Source organism: Stomoxys calcitrans, chromosome 1 (genome assembly GCF_963082655.1).
Source record: "Stomoxys calcitrans chromosome 1, idStoCalc2.1, whole genome shotgun sequence".
In the NCBI taxonomy this organism is placed as follows: domain Eukaryota; kingdom Metazoa; phylum Arthropoda; class Insecta; order Diptera; family Muscidae; genus Stomoxys; species Stomoxys calcitrans.
The window spans coordinates 254971491-254993691 of NC_081552.1; the positions used below are offsets into that span (position 1 = coordinate 254971491).

General features: G+C 37.9%; 1 protein-coding gene across 5 annotated transcripts in view; it reads right to left on the reverse strand.

The window, feature by feature from the left end:
* Positions 1-6961: 6961 nt before the first annotated feature.
* The window catches only part of LOC106089047 (gamma-aminobutyric acid receptor subunit beta), a 144681-nt gene continuing 129441 nt past the window's right edge, over positions 6962-22201 (reverse strand). For 3 of the 5 annotated variants that reach the window (XM_059361249.1, XM_059361252.1, XM_059361253.1), the window contains 2 exons: positions 7758-8290; positions 6962-7590 (listed from right to left, as the gene is read on the reverse strand). In XM_059361249.1, coding sequence (XP_059217232.1) covers positions 7426-7590; positions 7758-8290 — 698 coding nt within the window. In that variant the 3' untranslated portion in view covers positions 6962-7425. The remainder of the gene's footprint in view (positions 7591-7757; positions 8291-22201) is intronic. The other 2 variants (XM_059361251.1, XM_059361250.1) reach the window with 2 other exon arrangements.

Here is a 22201-nt window from a genome sequence, read left to right on the forward strand (position 1 = left end):
GCAAACTTCTCCCATATCAATTAGTGCAGTTCGATTCAAGTTTTAAGCTCAATGATAAGGGGCCTCCTTTTGATAGCCTAGTCCGAACGGCGTGCCGCAGTGCGACACCTCTTTGGATAGACGTTTTACATGGCATAGTACCTCACAAATGTTGCCAGCATTAGAAGGGGAAAACCACCGCTGAAAATTTTTTCTGATGGTCTCGCTAGGATTCGAACCCAGGCGTTCAGCTTCATGGGCGGACATGCCTCTGCGCTACGGTGGCCTCCAAAAAAAAATGCTAGTATCAAGCAAAATTGATAACGATCTATTTTTGTTTAGGAACAGTCCAAAATCTTCTCTGCGTCAAATAAACTCCCTTTATAACAACTGTATTCGCAGCAGCATCGACACCTTTCGTACAACTCCCATCAAAATCTTAGTTATACAGTCTGGGCTACCGTCTTTGGAGGAAAAGTTTTTATATTCTAGAAATAGAATTTAATCAAAGATTTTGTTTTTTTACGATAGCATTACCGATAGTGAGGTTTCCAAAGTTCTAATAGCAAAAAGGAAACCAAGATTACCGTCAGTCATACATGACTGTGTTAAAAATAATGTGTTGAATTTCAGTGAGAAGCTACCCAAATATCGATTAAAATATCCTGTTTGGATGTACCGGGAACACAGCTGTAATCTCTGTCTTGCGGACTTTGTCATGAACAATACTGCGAATGAAACATTTACCCAGCTGCACAGAAAAGACTCTCTCTCAACATTCTGTCTGGAGTTCTTATATACAGACGAAACCAAGAACGATGGTAACATCTCTTATCCAGTTGCTTAAAGTGCTTAAACAACTACTCATCTACATTACTGGCATCTTGCATGCAATTGATCACGCCATAGCAACAAAGAAGACTATAATTTTTTCTAATAGCTTATCGGTTTTAAAAGCCGTCACCAATACCTCAAACTGCCTCTGGTATAAAAAAATAAAATCATTCCTTTCTGGGTACCCGGGCATGTTGGTCTGACCGGAATGGAACATGCAGACTTCGCGGCTAAAAATGGGTGCTTTGCACAGCTGATAACAGATCAATTAATTGAAAGAATAGATTTGAAAAGGGCTATTACTATGGAACTTCAAAAACAACACTCCAACAATCGCAAACTATTTCAACATTATCACCATAGTGTAATAAATTCCAGCAACGAAACGCCAGTTTACCCCACAAATATTGGTAAGAGAAAAATTCGGAATTTTAACCGTCTTAGGATGGGCCATACCAATGCAACGCATCGACACCTGCTAGATAAAAACTTAAATCACTCTTGTCCGAAATGTGGTAATCCTCCATCTGTAAAACACTTCATAGAAACATGCGTTTCTCTTATTCAATATCAACGTACAATTCTTCATAACAAAGGCCTGGTGATTCTTAGGAACCCGTCTATTGAAAACATCAACATAGTATTCAATTTTTCAATATCTGAGTAAAAATTATATGTTATAAACAAATTCTTATAACTGTTGAAGCTGATGGCCATAGCCTTTCTTTTTTTTGTGTTTGTACATACATATATTTATATTATGTTGGAACTACTAAATGTATAAAATATTGGCATTTTGTATTTGTTTCTCTGCTTACACCCTGTTTATGTGCTGCATTAAGCCTAGTACTGACTTCGATTGTGCGGAAAATGTTGCTAAACATCAATTAAATTCTGTGAAATCTTACAATGATTCTAACAGTGTTGCCAAATTGTTTAGTTGTAATTAAAATTTTTTAATTGGCGTGTAAAGCGTTGTTTTGGTAGTGAACAGTTGTATGTTGACATCATTGTTATGATATGACTGTCAACCAAGCTAAAAACAAAATGTTCTATTTGCTGTCTAGCCAAACACACAGGTATTTTGCGCTTTCAGTAAATGGAACATTCTCTCCTCCCAAGGAGACAGATGCCACTGTAAGTAACTTGCATCTCCTGCTGAAAAGACCTGTCTTGTACGGATTTTCGCCTTTACCACTTTCGATAGGCAATTTCGCTGTCGCACGTAGAGCTTCCTGAAGAATATCTCTAAGAGTGCTGGCAAACTTCCCCTGCGTTGAGCAAAGTCTTCTGACTGAGAGAGTCAGGAACTCGCGCTTTTCGGATTTCGGGCATTCGTTAGTTTTGCGGTAGGCCGATGGCGTGGGACGACTACGTGGCATTGGCAACGCCGGACGGATCTTTCTTCGATGGCAACTTGGAATCTGTCTTCTCGGAGAGGTAGCTTTGTATAGGCAATTTCGCTGTCGCACGTAGAGTTTCCTGAAGAATATCTCTAAGAGTGCTGGGAAACTTCCCCTAACCGCAACTATCACGTCATCAGCATACGCGACCACGTTTACACCTTTTTCTTTCAGAGACAATAATATATAGTTAATGGCTATATTCCAAGGTAGAGGAGACAGTACACCTCCTCGACGTGTTCCTCTTCTGACACATCTTTTATAGATCTACAGTAATGCATATCTTAGTAAGTAAGATTTTAATATTTTAATATATTACGATAGTGTTGTTGATGAAGAAGGAACAGGGTATTGTGGCGGTGCTGATATCGGTGGCGACGAGGAGTGCTTCAAGAGTAGAGGCGTTCCGAACTTCACTGGTCCTTCTATATACACGGATTGGTCCAAGCTGAATGAGGGCACCGGAGCAGATGTTTTTATGGAATTCCTAGGGATTTGAGACTCACAAAGTCTTCTGGTCGGGCTTAGTGTCTTTCATATCCCTAATATATCCCAAAAAAAAAAAAATAACACAAAAAAAAAGACAAAGTTTCTTAAGCAATTGAAACTAACAATTTTTGTAAACAGATGATTGTCATTGTTCGCTGCATTTAATGAACATGTACATTAAAAAACTGCGAAATTCGACAATGTTGCTAGCAACGTAATTTGTAACGTTACGAGAGCCACTTTATTGTTTTTTCCCTTTGTTATTCTATTTCGTTTGTTTTGCATTCGCCCTAAAAGAGTAGCGACATTGTTTTTGTCAAGTTCATCAGCAGTTGAACGATCATAGCAGAACACACGTATGTAATACATACATACTTATGTATATTCGTTTTTTGGCACATAAGTACGCACATAACAACGCATATTTTTCTATGCCAATCGTTCTGCTTCTGTTTGTCGCTCCTCTGCTGTGAATGCAAGAAATGAGAAACCGCTAGCCCTTTGGTGGTTTGCTTGCAGTTCATCATAATAAAGCATTGCTGTTGTTCAAAGAAAATACAAGTGTTTGATTTGGTGGCAGACCGGGAGGCAAATATACATATTGAAAAAACCAAAGTTGAATTACCCAACAAAGTGGTTGGTACAATTATTGTAAAGTAAAGAAATACATTTTTGTGAGACAATAAAGGGCGCAAGTTAATATAAACTGGCAATGCTATTGGTGCCAAATTCATCAAAGGAGAAGAAAATAGATTACTCTGGTGAAAGTCAATTGTTCCTGGGACAACATATAAAACATCGCTGCCATAAAGAGCCAACAGTGTAGACCAGGGGTAAGAGACAAACATTAGAAGAGGTCTCGAAGACAATTCTGGTCCACGGAGTAAGTACATTAACATACTCAAGTCGAACCCTTAAGTTAGGAATTTGCCTAGTCGCATACTGGGCAAATTCCGGGGTTGTCAAAACAGGCAATCCTCAAACACCATTTAATATGAATTTTCTCATAAAAATGCTATTAAGGAATCGGAGATAGTTCCTTCACCTTCACCGTGCTGCTTAACCCCACCTCTTCGTACAGAAGTCTTAAAGGGATGAACAAATAACAAAATAACAATATTCTGAAGTTCTATCGCGGAAAAACCACTGATAGCGACACCCCGTTATTTTGCATCTATTCATACACTCGTTGTGATTTTCTAGATTGTTTGGGGATTTCCATTAACATTGCTTATGCTAGTCACGATCAGTGTCGCCGTTTTTGGTAGATTCCTACCAAAGTTGGTAGGTTTTTCTAACATAAAAACACCAAGTTAATTATGAAAATAATCGACATGGATAACTCACTCGCTCAGAGCGCAGGATAAAACCATGGATGTCTAGGGTCCAAATATTGTTACAAGAGGTCTCACTGCTTCAAAATTCAGGAAAAAGTGCGTAGGTTCTGATATTGACCATAACTGGTATGAGTTTGAAGGTATCTATTCTACATTTAGTAAATTATGGGTAGAGAATGTGACTTTTGTGCATTCAAGGTCATTAATCGGAAAACAGGGCATACAAATATGGGCAGATCTGTTTCATACTCATATGTTGAGGGGTCCATGCAACTCACTGTGATGACGAAAATTGGTTTCTATGCTCAAACACTTAAATCAGTAGATTGCTTTACCCAAACCCGGCAGGGTTGTACATTACAATCGGGCCAAAATATGAGATTACAAGATTTCTTTTCGGGAGATCAGCATATAGGGTTCTTATCAATACGTTGTATTGCCAATTATATGCATTATATCCTAAAACTATGCCTCAAATAATTAATAAAAGTAGTGTTGGCGAAAAAAGCTTTGCAAAAGTTACATTAGAGATTGCGACTAAAGGCATGCTACTAAAAATAAATTATCAGTAGCATTGCCAACTATAGCAGTTATGTTGCCAATCATTTTCGGCAAACAAAATACTTGCGCCTCAAAGTATGGTACAAAAATTTATTTATGAATAGCATTACCAACTATATAAACAAAGTTGCCAATTGGCAGATCACATTAAAATTGCTCCTAAAAGCATGCTAAGAAATTCCAGAACATTGCCATATATCGCATGCACCTAAAATCCTGTAAGTAAAATGCAGCACAGCGTTAACTACTGTTGCCAAATCACATTAAAGTTACTCCTAAGGGCATACTAAGAAATTTCATCGATTGCAACATTGTCATATATCACATGCTCCTAAAATCCTGTTAGTAAAATGCAGCACAGCATTAACCACTGTTGCCAATTTTTTCGTAGTTTTGTAATAGCATGCTATTAAAATGTTGGAAGTTTATGAGGCTTTGCAATGTTTTTTTTAAGTTCCACAGTATCTGGGGCACTAATTAATTCAAACTGAACGAATGAATTGGGTTAGACTGAACACTCATCGCGTAAATGGATTTTCCTTATCAATACCAATTTTCTTCTTTAAGGAACCCCAAAGAGAGCCTCGATTAGGAGAATTTTTAAGTTTTAAACGAACTGGGAAAGTAATAAGGAAATCAATTTAAATCATTTTGTAGAATCTACTCAAAAATGGCTAATTTGGAAAAACTATCAGTGCAGGAAATCTTTCTTACTAAAGTGTATAGGCCTTACAGTAATAAGTTCACTCCACCCCATTCAATAGCAATTTGTAGATAGAAGATTTTTTCTTACGTGATTTTTGCGGGCTCTTAGGGTTAATATGTTTCAAAATGTAAATAAAACAAGTTTATTTTATCCTTTTCTCGAGATTATAGAACAACAGTGGTCACTAACAAAAATAATAGAAGATTTTTGGTTGGGTTGAAAATTTTTTTAACTAAAAATGAATTAATATCTTTCTTGCTTTGCTTTCAAATGCCACAGGATATTTTCACAATTTCGAAAAATTGATCCAAGACATCTGTCGAACTTTTCCTTTTCTTAAATGTTTTTAAAAAATGTGATTCAATTGTCATTTCATATGGAAAACATAGCTTTTTTTGAGTGTGTAATTAATTGACATCTAGAGCAAAAAAGCAACGCTTTTGGCAACTCATCTGCCCAAAAGACCAAGGATTTATTTAGAAGTGTGTATGTGTGTGTGTCTCTTTGTGTGGTTAAGAACTTGTGGGATATTAAGAGGAAGACCATGTATAACTTTTGCCTTATGTTACAAAAGTGAATGAGAGGGAGAGAGAGAGTGAAAAACATAGTATGCCTTAAAGGGGAAGTGTTTTTACTATTCATATGAGATTTGGGTAAGAAAGAGGTGATTTTTTGGTTTTTGATATTCAAATGTTGGTAAGGCTTTTTAAATTTTAGTTCTTTTGTTGTTGTTGTTTTTATTGTAATTATATCTTAAAAAATGGGAAGCCTGATATAACTCGAAAGAGAGCGATGATGGAGAGACAGTGTTATTGAGTGCATGACAGAGTGCTTGCAAGGGGTAGAGGGGGAAAGAGAAATAGTTTTATAGAAATATCATTATGTAGATATAGTGAGAGTGTGGAGAGAGAGAGAGAGAGAGAGTGAGAAAAAATAGAATTGAAAGATTTTAGAAATAAAGACATCTGAAGTGTTCTTTGTTTTCAGAGGCATCGGTTGGCTTTGTCATTTTTGCTTGATTTGGTTTGTTTAGTTTTTGTTTACTTGTTCTCTTTCTTGTTGTTGTTGTTATTGAAACGATTTTCATTATAGTTGTGTTTGTGGGTTTTCTAGCTTCTAGCTCAAATATATAATAGATGAGAGTTTTTTTTCACGTGTGCTCTCTCTCGCAAAGTTTCAATTTGCTCGTTTCAATGTGAGAGATTAATTTAAGTCTTAATTTGTTCTTGTTACTTATCGAAGGGTAGGGGGAAGGGGGGGGGGGGGGGGTTGGGTGTGGTTAGGAAGTTTTGAGGGTTGTTGTGGAATAAGGGGGGTGGGGGGGGGGGTGGTTCATAAACAATGCTACTTGTTGACAGTATATAATTTTGATTTGTATGCGTGTTCATGTTTTAATTTTCTGTGTCTGTGTGTGGGTATCCCTCCTTGTGGGCCTTTTATTGCACCATTTAGAACTGAATATCTGTGTGTGTGGGTGTTTGTATTGGATTCATCATTATTTATGGTAATTAACATTTGTTTGTTTATTTTTGTTTTATATATATATATTGTATATATATGTATGTAGGTATAGGTTTCCTTCATTATTTTTTTTTGGATTTTTTTATTTATTTTTTGTTGCTCTGTGTTTCAGGGGAAATCTTCTCTTTACATTAACAATAAATTATAGCTATTCTTGTTCTTTGCTTACTAAAATTATGTTTTCGGGTTTTTGTTTCTTTTTGGTTTAATATGTATTAAATTTCATTTAACTACAACTAATGCGTGTATCTCTTGGTTTTGTTTGTTGTTGCGCGGTTGCTGTTGCTATAATGAGCCATTGTTGTTTGTGTGCCTTGGGCTGAACGTGGGAGATGAGAATGTGAGCATCTCCATCAAGCCTGGAATTTCTTGCACTTGCATTGCGAATTCACCTGCCTTTGCGTGTGCAAAGATTACTGTGGTAGTGTTGTTGTAGGTTTACTGTTTCACAGTTGTTATTGGTAGTGGTGATGGCCAGATTGTGGTTACGACTCTCTCTCTCTCTCTCGTGTGCTGATGTTGACCGTTGACTCTCTTTCGTTTTCGTTCTCGCACTTGCATTTGCATTGGATAAGTCTTTTTTTGGTTTTTTGGTTTATTTCTCTTCGCCCAGTAAGACCAGATCATCGGCCACCACATCGCTGACATGCAGATAGATTATCCAGTACATGAGATTAAAGCACACGAAACACACCGGAAACACTATGCGTGAGTATTTGTCTATGTCCGATGGCGTTATGCCCAAGAGCTTGTTAATATCCTAGAGTTAAGTTAATGCAAATAGAGATTGTCATCAAAAAAACAAAAATAACAAAAGATCATATAAAGCAAATAACATGAGGAGAAAGAGAGACAAAAGAGAGGGAGATAATAGATTAGTTGTGTTTCTGATCTCTGTGGGGTAGAAAAGTGTGGGCATAAAATTACTTTTTTTACCTTGCCCGGGTGTAGCAAGTGTGCTGGTACGGCGGCCTCAGCATCACCACCTTCGGGCGGTGCTCCTCCTCCACCTCCGCCACCAGCTGGCGGTCCACCTGGGGGGCCCTGGGGTCCAGGACCGTGTGGTCCAACGGGCGGGCCACCCCGTCCTCCGTTGACGGTATTCTCCAGGGTTCCACCCTTGGAATGAGCCTTGGGATCGTGCACTTTGAATCTCACCTCCTGGAACAAGGGTCCCACTATCGAGCAACCGCGACCACCAACGTTTTGTTGCATATTTTGAAAGCCAATTGGGCGGTTACTCACTGTTTGTTTGGGTACATGAGGATGACCATGGCTGTGATGGCCATGGCCATGCCCATGTCCGCCATGATCCACCACCGTATTCGGATTTGGATTGGGAGGCGGTTGCACCCCATCTAGTTGTTGCTGCTTTTTTTGCTCAGCCATCTTTTGGATCGTCATAAATCTTTGTTTTCGCATTTGAATTCGTTTTGCCATATAGCCCACAGTGGCATATTCTATTCGATTCAATTCAATTCAATTCATTTTATTCAAAGTTGGTCAAATTAAGTTGGGATGGGATGTTTTCGTTTAGGATTCGATTTGGTTTTGAAGAAAACAACATTTTTCGTTTTGGATTAGGTTCAGAAATCAATCATGAATTTGTCAGCAAACAAATCGTTAGTTCAAGGAGGGGTTGGGGAATGTACAGGAATATCACAACGAATCGAATTGAGTTTTGATTTTTCAATTAATCAATTTTTAGTTTTTTTTTTCAAATGTATGGATTTTTTTTTGTTTGGAGTAGCGGGTAAAGCCGTCGAATTTTGGTTTGGTAAAATTTTCAAGATTTTTTTTTGTATTCGTTTTGGTTATTAATGTGAAAAGAAAAAGACAAATGTAGAAGATAATAATAATGAACTTCGAATTGAGGGATTTCAAGAAACATTTTGAAAACTAAAAACCAAAGAAAAAAAAAATACAAAAAATCCGAAGAACACCTAGGTAACATTCAAAAGTAGAAATCATAACAAACTGTAGCTGTGTAACAACAATAATTGAAGTAAATTGATATTATTATGTATTTGGTAAGTACATCTGCTTACTAAAAAAGGTTTTCTCATTGCCTCACTGTGCCTTTGTATAGATAGTAATGTCCAAAAAGTGCTAAGCTAAGCTTTAAGCTTTCAGGTATGTACACAAAAAAAAAAATGGATTTGCAACTTACGAAATTTTCGACAAGTAAACTTCTTTTGTGGCAAACGTTGGGACTTTATTTACGATAAAATTACATGTTTTTTGGTAGATTAAGGAAAAATATTGTGACGCATACAAAGTTTGCCCAAATACCACCATTTACTACTGATATATGCAAATGCAAATTTTGCGCATGAACATTCCACTAAGGAACAGGGGCAAACTTCTCACACATCAATGAGTACAGTCCGATTCAAGTTTAAGTTCAATGATAAGGGGCGTCCTTTTTATAGCCGAGTCCAAACGGCATGCCACAGTGCGACACCTCTTTGGAGAGAAGTTTTATATGGCATAGTACCTCACAAATGTTGCCAGCATTAGGAAGGGAGAACCACCGCTGAAAATTTTTTTCCTTATGGTCTCGCCAGGATTCGAACCCAGGCGTTCAGCGTCATAGGCGCACATGCTAACCTCTGCGCTACGGTGATATATAGAACATGTTATTAGAAATTCCATCTGGTTTGTTAGTAACAACTCTTTTCTATACAAACTGTTTTTTATACCCTACACCATAGGATGGGGGTATACTAATTTCGTCATTCTGTTGGTAACACCTCAAAATATACGTCAAGACCCCATAAAGTATATATATTCTTGATTGTCATGACATTTTAAGTCGAACTAGCCATGTCCGTCCGTCTGTCAGTCCGTCTGTCCATCCTTCTGTCCATCCGTCTGTCCATCCGTCTGTCCGTCCGTCTGTCCGTTCGTCTGTCCGTTCGTCCGTCTGTCCGTCCGTCTGTCCGTCCGTTCGTCTGTCCGTCCGTCCGTCTGTCCGTCCGTCCGTCTGTCCGTCCATCTGTCTCTCGAAAACACGCTAACTTTTGAAGGAGTAAAGCTAGCGGCTTAAATTTTGCCCAAATAATTCTTATTAGTGTAGGTCGTTTGGAATTGTAAATGGGCCAAATAGGTCCATGTTTTGATATAGCTGCCATATAAACCGATCTTGGGTCTTGACTTTCTGAGCCTCTAGAGGGCGCAATTATCGTCCGATTTGAGTGATATCATTTTCAATAACTGTGCTAAGTATGGTTCAAATCGGTTCATAATATATAGCTGCCATATAAACCGACCTAGATTCTTGTTTAGTTTAACAAGGGAATTTGTCTATTTTAAATTTTAAAGCACTCAAATTAATTTTGCAACATGAATTTGGATTTTATGATACCTTAGGTTGGGTTAGGTTAGGTTTAAGTGGTAGTCTGCCATCAGACTCACTTGGAAGTTTTCGTCCATTGTGATACCACAGGAACAGAAGAAGGAAGATGCCTTCTAGTACCTACCGTTGAACCATCCAGATCGCTTTAAAAAGCCTAATAACTTGCTAATGTTCACATCCGCTAAATCAGACAGGTTCTCAAAGAAATGAGAACCTAAAGTGGAACTCCTTCTAACTGCTAGTGCGGGGCACACACACAGAAGGTGTTCTATAGTCTCTTCTTCTTCGATGTCCTCACAGCTTCTGCAAGAGTCGTTGCTGGCAACCTTCAGTCTGCCAGCATACTTTCCGATTAGACAGTGACCTGTCATGACGGACACCATGACTGAGACGTCTGTTCTAGCCAATGACAGCAAAGCAGTAGACCTCTTCAAGTCTAGATTAGGCCACATTGTTTTGGAATGCTCACAGCCACCTCTTTGTGACCATCTACCATTCGTTGTCCTTCGGGCCTGGTCCTGAAAACTTAGCTTACATGTCGCTAGAGGCATACTCACAGATTCCAGTATCCCTGGAATGTGTAGGGTAGTTCCTAGTCTTGTAAGCTCATCCGCTTTACAATTCCCTGGGATATCTTTTTGAACTTTTTTGAACTTCTTTCCAGGGATTTATTGGCTGCCTAGCAGTCTGAGAAGATATTTAGCCATTCCACCACTTCCTTAATTGCAAGGATCCCTGCTTGATACACACTGCAGTGATCGGGTAACCTTTGACCAGTTATAGATCTTTACAGCTCAGGTAGGATGTAATCCGCACTACCTGGAACATCGGATATTGTATCAAGAATAACACAGAGTCCGTAGCCGCCACATGACCAATGAGAAAGCTTCCTTTAACCTCAAGGCAGTGGTCGCTGCAATTTGGGTAGCCACAATGTCCAGAGGCATAAGATGTAGCATAAAATTCAGTGCATCAGATGGTGTCATCCTCAGTGCGGCTGTGATGCACAAACAAGCCATCCTTTGGATCCGGTTAAGTATTGACCATAGGTGGACTTTTAAAGCGCCATCCACCAAACAACAACACCATATAGCATTATAGGTCTGACAACTGCAGTATATACCCAAGGCATGACACGCGGTCTAAACCCCCAACTTTGCCAATGGTTTTCTTGGAGGTGTATGGGGCAAGAGTGGCCTTTCTTGCCCTTTCCAAAATGTTTTACGCAGCAATGAAATGCCCATGAACATTCCACTAAGGAACAGGGGCAAACTTCTCACATATCAATGAGTGCAGACCGATTCAAGTTTAAGCTCAATGATAAGTGGCCTCCTTTTTATAGCCGATTTCGAATGGCGTGCCGCAGTGCGACATCTCTTTGGAGAGAAGTGGCATTGTACCTCACAAATGTTGCCAGCGTTAGGAGGGGAAAACCACCGCTGAAAATTATTTCTTCGAACCCAGACGTTCAGCGTCATAGGTGGGCATGCTAACCTCTGCGCTACGGTGCCCTTAGGGGCGTGGCATTGAAAACAATTAGGGATTTTGTAAGAAGCACGGAATTCCTAACTTAGATTTTCTATTTCGAGGTTACTTTTTATTAAAAATATTTAGAGCGCACAACAAACCGATTACTAGCTTAGGTGTATGTCCATAGTGGCTCTTTTTAACCTAACCTAGATGCTAAGGCGTACACATTGGCGGTATGCATTGGCATCGAGGGGCTTTTATCAATATGCGGACCGGCACACTGATCCAATTCTTAGACCAGCACCGGGTGGATCGAGTCCTCAGAGTCTGAATAAACCATATGCTAAGGAACAGGTGAATAAATAGTGGGGACCCATGACATAAATATAGGGGAGAATCATTATCGCCACTCTTATCGGTGACTACAATAAATTACGTATTACGGATGCTGACTGAGGAAGGATTTGAACCCGTTTGCTACGCAGACGATGTTATAATTTGTCTAAGGGGAAAGGATACGAACCCACTATGCAGAAGGACCGAAAGCGACTTGCGGATAGGGGTCTCAATGTTAATCCAGAGCAGGCTGAAATCTACCTGTTCACGAGGAAAACAAAGTTGGGTCAATTTGACGCACCACGTTTCCTCAATTGAACGATTTCGATATCTGACAAGCAGCGATTTTGGACAGGAATCTAAACGGAGTGTCACATTCAGGAGCGTACTGAGAAGGTTTGCAGGTGTTGGACACTATGTAGAAGGATCGTAGACTCGCAATGGGGCCTGAATGCCAGGGTAGAACAGGAGCGTGATTAGACCAATACTTATTTACGCCTCAGTAGTTTGGTGATCAGCGATGGAGAAAAAGTGCAACAGGAATAATACAACAGGTTCAGTGAACATGTTGTTTGGGCGTTGGCGGAGTGATGAGGACCAAGCCCACAAGGGCACCGAAGACTATTAAAGATATTCGACCCATTAACATACAGATTAAGTGTGAGCAGTTACTGCGGCAATAAGACTCTAGGCGATGGGCGAATGGATAGAGCAAAGAAATAGGTAATACCATCGTGGTATAATCGAGATGTCAAAAAGAAACCTGGATGAATTAGAAAAGGTTTCCGATTGAAGCACAGTCTTGGAGTGACGGAACTCTGATATTGCCCTTCCAGATGGCTATACATGCTATACAGATGCATCAAAGTTAGAGGACAGAGTGGGCCTGGGGGTCTACATTGAGAACCCAGGGACTGAGATCCGTTTTCTACTACGTGACCATAATACGATCCTGCAGGCAGAGATCCGTGCGATCATGGAATGCGTGAAGTGATGTGGTGTTTAGGCGAAGTGTGTGGCAGTTAACTGGCCATTAGGGCAATAACAACCAGGACGGTAAGGTCACGAACAGTCGATTTGGCAGTGAAGGCCACAGGACTGCCCTCAATAAACTTGGTTACCCTAGAGCCTTTCGGGTCGACGCAGTCCAAGTTAGGGGCATGATCGACGAACGCATGTAACATTGTAGAACAGCGAAACGGTCGGTAGGACGGCGAAAATCCTAAGGGGAGATCCGGATTGTGAAAAGACGAGGTTATACTGAAAGCAAGTACGAAGGAGGTCAGTATAGCCTTCGGCATCAAAACAGGACACATAGGACTATGAGCTCACTTATGCAAATTCGGTGCCGCAAGTGATAGCATGTGTTGGGCATGTGAAGAAGATGATGAGACGTTGGAGCATTTCCGATGTCCTATGTCAGATTTCGGGGCTAACAGACACCGGTACTTAGGTGGGGACACAATACCAGACGTGCACCAACATAGGGACGTGGTATGGAAAACAATATAGGATTTTGTAAGTAGCACAGAACTCCTAACTTAGATTTTATTTTCGTGGTTACTTTTTATCATTTAGAGCGCACAACAAGCCGATTACTGGCTTAGGTTTATGTCTATAGTGGCATAGGTGGATTACTACCCACACCTTTTTTTCAACCCAACCTAATGGTGAAATCTTCAGGAACTTCGTCTGTGGTGAAGAATGGTTCTTTTACTCGTAAATTCAAAAATTGGTTTTAGCCAAAAATGTTTCGCTTTCAGCGATAGACGCCTTGTCACACGAAAAATTGATTCGTTTATTTTTTATTTATCACATGTGTCTTTTCCATTTGGCAAAGAGTGTGATCGTAGGAAGACGTACGCTCATAAGATTTATTTATTTTTTTTTATTGACAAACGGTGCAAGCATTTCTCTTTGAAAATAGAGAAATACATACCCTCCTTTCTTTTCTTTTGATGGCAATAAGCAAATTACAAAATATTGTGGCGATCGGTTTATGATAACACTTGCTGCCACGTAGACCAAACTTAGATGTAGTGGTTACTAAGGAGTCCAGTAGAGTATTTTAGGTCCTAGCATGAAATTGGTTAACTAAGTACACATTTATAAAGAACGTATTATTGAAATACAAATTGTACCAGGCTCCACTACTGTGACTATTGTAAAATTAATGGTTCTACTCAGAAACTTGTCCTGATGTGGCTTAGCCATGTCCGTTTGTCCGCACATACTTCTGTGCGGTTTGCCCGAATGCCATTTTTTTTATAATCATGGTGGTGATGGCATTGATTATCCAATCATCACGACTTTTTCCACATTTGTTTAAAAAACTTGGTATTCGTCACAAATTCTTGAATGAATTTATCATAAAAGGTGTAATTTTATCGTAAACAAATTCCCAAGGTTTGTCACAAAATAAGTTTAGAAGTCAACTACATTTGAAGAAACTTTTGGGAAGTACTAAAAAAAAGTTATTCAATGTCAATTTTAAGAATAAATTTCAATGAAATGTTCCCTAAATTTTACTAAGGTCTTCCCTGCTAAAAAAATTTAATAAAATTTTCATTAATGAAGAATATCAATAAATTTTTCTAACAAAAAAAAATTGTTTTAAGAAAAAAAAAAAAAAAAAAAAATTATAAAAGTTATAAAATATTATTCCATACACTGAATAAACTGTTGTCCCATTTTCTTAAGGATTTGAGCTAAGGATAAGAAAATTTAGTTTAAAGATTGTCAACGAATCTAATATCCAAATGTGTGACCACCTTTTTTGGGGGTCCATCCCTTCCCTAAAACCATGGGAATATGGGGCTTAAATATATGGTATTTGAGTGTAGAATTCGAATCTGATCTAAATATGGGGCAAAATCATCCCCTAAAGGGGTCAAATTGAGGACCATAGCAATATGGGGCTCAAATGAAAGGTCTTTGGGAGTAAAGCACGAATTTGATATCAATATTCGGGAAATGAGTCTATGGGGCCACCCCACCCCTACAAGGGCCCCATAAACTAAGGGTCAAATAAGAGGGTTCTTAGAGTAGATATATATTTTCAAGGCCAACTCACTGAGTGGCCGCCCATCCCCCAAAACACCCCCCATGCCGGTCTGTTTGCCGACTATGGAAATATGGGTCTCAAATTAAAGGTATTTAAAGGTATATAAGTTAAAGGAAGTTGACCACGTATCTGATATCAACATTAGGGACCAACCGTCTAGGGGACGTCCCATCACCATAACAACCCTCAAATAGGACGTATTTGCTCACCAAGACAATTTGGGTCTTAAAGAGAGTGGAACTAAATATTTATAGTTTTTAGGGCCAACCAAAAGTACAAATTTGTTGTTGAAAGTCACTCTTTGCAAGCCATACGCATGTTGCTTTGTTTGGGTGGTGGTGTTTTTGTTTTCTTTTTCTAGCTCGCGCTGCTTTTTTTTGGTTCATTTTACTGCAGCTCTCGGGTTTTCCTCTATCACTCTCTACTGTTACCTTTAAAAACAAATTTTAATAATTTTGGTATTGAACTCATGATCTCATGTTTGGTAGTCTTGTACGCATCCTCTAGCCTACCGACATCATCTTCTTTGTGATGAAATAAATCAATAAGTACTGCTGCACAGTAATAGGACTGGGACTCGAACCTGGGTTTGCAAGTCATGATTGGCATGGGAGTTTTGTGCTTTACATGGTAGTATGCCTATTTTTACAACTACCTAAACTTAAGAATTTGTTGAAAATCAACAAAATTTCAATAATTTTGTCTGTCAAGTCTCAAAATATTTTTGCCGAAACCCTACTTAAGGAATGCAAATGCAAATTTTGCCCATGAACATTCCACTAAGGAACAGGGGCAAACTTCTCACATATCAATGAGTGCAGTCCGATTGAAGTTTAAGCTCTATGATAAGAAGTCTCCTTATTATAGCCGAGTCCGAACGGCGTGCCGCAGTGCGACACCATTTTGGAGAGAAGTTTTACATGGCATGGTACCTCACAAATGTTGCCAGCATTAGGAGGGGAAAATCACCACTGACAATTTTTTCTGATGGTCTCGCCAGGATTCGAACCCTGGCGTTCAGCGTCATAGGCGGACATGCTAACCTCTGCACTACGGTGGCCTCCCTACTTAAGGAATAAGTTGACATAAATATGTTTATGTTGTCGAATCTTCAGAAATATGATGTTATGACATTATGGCTGAGTAACAGAAGGTCAGTTGCCGAAAACAAAAAGTGAACAGGGCCTAATGAACTTTGAGGATATCAAAATAAGCCGTAAACAAAGAATGTATGTAAAATTAGATAGAGAATAGAAATAGAAGTAGACATCCTCAATGGCAATTACTGTAAAATATTAAAAAAAAATTTTGTCGGCTCAATGCTTTTCGCAACCTCATTCAGTGAATCCAGTTCTGACATGGAAAATCTAGAAAGTTTTTTTAAACCCTACACCACTATTGTGGTACAGGGTATTATAACTTAGTGAATTTGTTTGTAACACCCAAAAGGAAGAGAGATAGACCCATTGATAAGTATACCGATTGACTCAGAATCACTTTCTGATACGATTCAGCTATCTCCGTTTGTCTGTCTGTTCGTCCGTCTGTCCATGTTAATTTGTGTACAAAATACAGGTATCAGTTTTCATCCGATCGCCTTCAAATTTGGTACAGGCATGTTTTTTGCTAGAGACGAAGCCTATTGAAATTGAAAAAAATCGGTTCAGATCTGGATATAGCTCCCATATATATGTTCGTCCGATTTGCATTAATATTGCAATAAAATGGTCTTTTGTTAACCGATTCTCTCGAAAGTTGGCAGGAGGGATTTTCCCTTGACTCTCAATATTACTGGGGAATTTCATGGAAATCGGTTCAGATTTAGATATAGCTCTCATATATATATCGCCGATTTCAACTTCTAGAGTCGCAGCAAGCGCATTTATTGATCCATCTTGCCAAAATTTTGCAAAACGCTTTCCTCGACGACTGCCGCAATACACATAGAGTTTGGTCAAAATCGGTTCAGATTTAGATATAGCTCCCATATATATGTTCGTCCGATTTGCAGTAATATTGCAATAAAATGATCTTTTGTCAACCGATTTTCTCGAAATTTGGCAGGAGGGATTTTCTCTTGACTCTCAATATTACTGGGGAATTTCCTAGAAATCGGTCCCAGATTTAGATATAACTCTCATATATTTATCGCCCGATTTTAACTTCTTAAGTCTCAGCAAGCGCATTTATTGACCCACCTTGCCAAAATTTTGCACAACGCTTTCCTCGGTGACTACCACAACATACATAGGGTTTGGTCAAAATCGGTTCAGATTAAGATAAAGCTCCCATGTATATGTTCGTCCGATTTTCAGTGATAATGTAATAAAATGGTCATTTGTTAACCGATTCTCTCAAAATTTGGCAGCAAGCATTTTCTCTTGACTCTCAATATAACTAGTGAATTTCATAGAAATCGGCCGAGATTTAGATATAGCTGTCATATATGTATATCGTCAGATTTTCACCCCAAGAGCCACTGCAATCGCATTGTTTGACCAATCTTGCCAAAATTTGGCACAACGCTTTCAGCGACGACTACCACATTATCTGAGAAGTTTGCTTGAAATCGGTTCAGAATTAGAAATAGCGCCCATATATATGTTCTTCAGATTTTGGGTAGTTTGCCATAATGCTGTCATTTTTCAACCGTAGTTTTTTGCTCGCCGAGATTTATCAAAATTGGTTCAGAATTGTATATAGCTCCCAGATTGTACTTATGGGGTAGATGTAGGGTATTTTACAGTCTGCACCGCCCTACTCTTGGCCTTCCTTACTGGTTTTTCACAAATTGATACAAGTGCAAAGGCTGGGGTATGAAGTCTGCAACACTGGAGTACATGCCACCGAAGGTCTCCAACAAAGCTTTTCAGAAGGCACCGAGAAAGTAGTTTACATGTTATATTGTGTAAGGATTTTTTTTATCGATTGTTTGTAGTATTCGAAAAAAGCATTTGCAAGCAAAGTACAACTAAATATGTTAAAATTTTTTGGCGCTTGCCGTATGTCTGCCTGCTATTTTGAAACTTAGATATGTGGAATTATATCGCCTTGGTCACCAAATTGCCTATGTGACCAGATGTAAGCTTTGCAAATATAGATTAAATATTTTTTTACTTTAACTCGCTGCTGTTTATATGAAATTAAAAAGGCATGAAAAACAAGCCTTAATTGGTATACGCTACTAAACAAAATATATTCCCTGGTTTCCACATATTTTATGCATTTAGCAACTTCGGTGCCAAATTTAAAGTATAATCCAGGACCAGAGGGATGAAGTCCATCCAAATCATTGTTTATGTAAAACTCGTATGAACGATGAATACATTCATTACAACCCATATTGAAAAACATTTCTGGAATCTAATAAAAGGTTTGGCAACAACATTCGTTTGCGTGTGCGTGCGGGTGGGTGTGATGCTTGTGATGCTATATTTCTTGAGCACTGAGGATACTAAAATATTAAATACTAGAAAAAAATGTCTAAAATTTTATGGCCATTGGGTATGCTTAGGTCGCTTTTTAGGGGTCGCCGAATTAATATTGCAAGGTACTTTAAAATGAATGGAATATGCAATATTAACGGGGTGACCTTAGGGACATAACATGTTCAAATATGTAACTTTGAATGCACAGAGAATGAAAGCGAAAACGAAAATAAAAAAAAACTCAAAGTAACAAAATGTGACAGTACTTTGCAAGGCACAGTGGGACATTTTAGAAAACATTGTCTTGGTTTTTGAAAAAAAAAAATTCTATATATTGTTTCACAGCTGTTTAATGTTATATTCTCTTTTGTAAGGCACACAACATTTAAAGACTTTGAAAATAAATTTAAGAAAAAAATCAAAATAAAACTAAAAACTATGAACACTACACATTATTTAGATGTAAGAAAAAACAAATTTTAATAAACTTTTTTTGAGAGAATAGTGGCCATATTTTATGATTTTTTTTTTTTTTTTGGAAAATAAAAGTTATCAATGTTATCTAATACAAGGCAATAGTGATAGAGTGACAAAGAAAAGTAAATGTGAGTGAGTGATAAAGTGAGAGCGATTGAAAAGGCAAATCCATAAGAAAAGCTTTGTATGTGTTTCTGTGAGTTAATGTATTATGTAAAAGCTTTGTTTTCTTTTTGCAATGTGTTGATGGCAAATATTTTAGGAATATATAACAAAAGTTCTACTTAGATGAAATTAGAGAGCAATATAGAGAGAAAGACAGATATCTACGAAAAATTAAAAGTAAAGAGGTATGGTGTTTTTTTGCTTTTGTTTTTGGCTTAGATTAGAAATGAGTGGTAGCGGTGGTATGGTTGGAAAAGAAAAGAAAGGTGGAAAATTGTTTTTGTTTTGATTTGTTTAGTTTCAAGCTTTTTAAATTTCTGTTTTTGCAGGATTAGTTTGTTTTGCTTTTTTTTAATTGTTTTTGATTACTAATTATATTTTTTTTTTTTTAGTTATAAGAGAAAATTTTGTATTGCTATTCAATATTTTTGGTTGTTGTTTAAGACCATCACTTAAAGAAAATTATTGTGTTGACACAGATACAAACTCATTGTAAGGGCGCTAAAACACCTTCGGCTAAAGAGTTGCAAGGTATGTATAACTCCTTAGAATATCTGCTTAAAGAAGGGTTAAAGACGTATGATTTGCGTAGATTTCTGTGCAAGCCAAACACAGACTTTTTCCTTCTCTTTTGAAGAATTGATTGATTGCTCTCACTATATTCATTTTCCAGCCTAATTTGGGCTTAATTATTACTTCAGAGCTCCGCTATTAATCAAACTACCAAAGAGCACTAACGTTATGTTACTCAATTCATTTGAAATCAGCTGTTTCGCCTTTATAAAATCAGCTGATTTCAAAGAATTGACGTGCGAGTTACAAAATGTTATTGTTTCTGGCAGTAAATCTTTTGGTACCACTGCACGTATAAGTAACGTTATCATTTATTTTAATGAAGTATACGCTCCATTGTCCCGAATTGTCTAAGAACGGCGCTGTACAACTCTCTGGCCACATTACATTAGATTTAAAAATAACGTTGATCACTTTTTTCGTTTTATTAACTTTGAGACCACTGTGGCATTGTTGACATAAAAATAATTGATAAAGGATGTTTTGCACAAATTGCGAATTGTATACCAAATATTGTGCGACAAATATTTAATGGATTTTTTAAAAGGCTTGAATGCGTTGTATTATTTTTTTTTTCAAGTTAGGTTTGGGTAGAATTGTAATGCGTTTCATGATGATACAACGTTTTATGTTTTAAATGAATTTACCATTATTGGCAAGGAAATGTTATTGAGTTTCATATATCATTTTGAAATGGATTTTTATGAGTGGAAAAAAATACATATGCCTAAATCCAAGGTATAACGTATAGTTGACATTCCATATCTGAAATTCAAAATGTTTACGCCTATATTAATCTCTTTAGGGACCATTTGGTGTTCGTCAGTCATAATTTTGCAGCAAACATAGTTGTAATGTTTTATGTATTCGAATTCAATAGGGCCAATAAAAGTAGCTTAAATGATAATTTTAGTTATTATACCCACCACCTTAGTATAGGGGGTATATTCATTTAGTCATTCTGTTTGCAACATATCCAAATATCAATTTCTGAACCTACAAAGTATGTATATTTCGGATAAAATTCTAAGACGATTTTACGATGTCCGTGTGTCTGTCCGTCCGTCTGTTGTAATCACACTAGATCCTTCAAAAATTGATATATTGAGCTGAAATTTGGCACAGATACGACTTTTTGATGCACGCTTGGTAAGTTCTTGAATGGGCGAAATCGGACCATATTTTGATATAGCTGCTTTATAGACCGATTTTCCGATAAAAGGAAAATCGGTCTTTTATTCATCCGATTTTGCTGAAATTTAAAACTGTGAGTAGTTTAAGGCTTCCCGACAACTGACCTAAGTATGGTGTAGATCGGACTATATTTAGATATAGCTACCATGTAGACCGATCTCCCGATAAAGGGTGTGAAGCCCATAAGAATTTTATTTTTTAACCAATTTCGCTGAAATTTAAAACAGTGAGTTATTTTAATCCTCCCGACATCTCACGTAAATATGGTTCAGATGGGACTATATTTAGATATAGCTGTCATAGAGACCGATTTGCCGATAAATGGTCTGAAGGCTATAAAAGCTTTAATTAATACCCGTTTTTGCTGAAATTTGCAATAGTGGGTTATTTTAAGCCTTCTGACATCTGACTTAAATACGGTTCAGATGGGACTGTATTTAGATATAGCTGTCATATAGACCGATATCCCGATAAAGGGTCTGAAGGCCATAAACGCTTTAAATTATAGATCGGTTCATATTTAGATATAGCTGCCATATAGACGTTCTCCCGATAAAGGGTCTGAAGGCCATAAAAGCTTTAATCATTACCCGATTTCACTGAAACTTGCAGCAGTGGGTTATTTTAATCCTCCCGACAACTGACCCAAATACGGTTCAGATGGGACTGTATTTAGATATAGCTGTCATATAGACCGATATCCCGATAAAGAGTCTGAAGGCCATAAACGCTTTAAATATTACCCGATTTCGCTGAAATTTTGAATAATGCGCAGTTTAAGCCTCCCAACGTCTGATTTAAATATGGTTCAGATCGGACTTTATTAAGATATAGCTGTCATATAGACCGATCTGCCGATAAAGGGTCTGAAGCCCATAAGTATTTAATTTTTTAATCGATTTCGCTTAAATTTGAAACAGTGGGTTATTTTTAGCCTCCTGACACCCGACCTAAATATGGTTCAAATCGGACTATATTTAGATATAGCTGCCATATAGCCCGATCTGTCGATAAAGGGTCTGAAGGCCATAAAAGCTTTAATAATTACCCGAATTCGCTGAAATTTCCAGCAGTGGGTTATTTTAAGCCTTCTGACATCTGACTTAAATATGGTTCAGATAGGACTATATTTAGATATAGCTGCCATATATACAGATCTCCCGATAAAGGGTCTGAAGCCTAAAAGCTTTATTTATTACCCGATTTTGCTGAAATTTGAAACACTGAGTTGGTTAAGACCTCCAAATATCCGACCTAAATATGGTTCTGATCGGACTATATTTAGATAGAGCTGCCATATAGACCG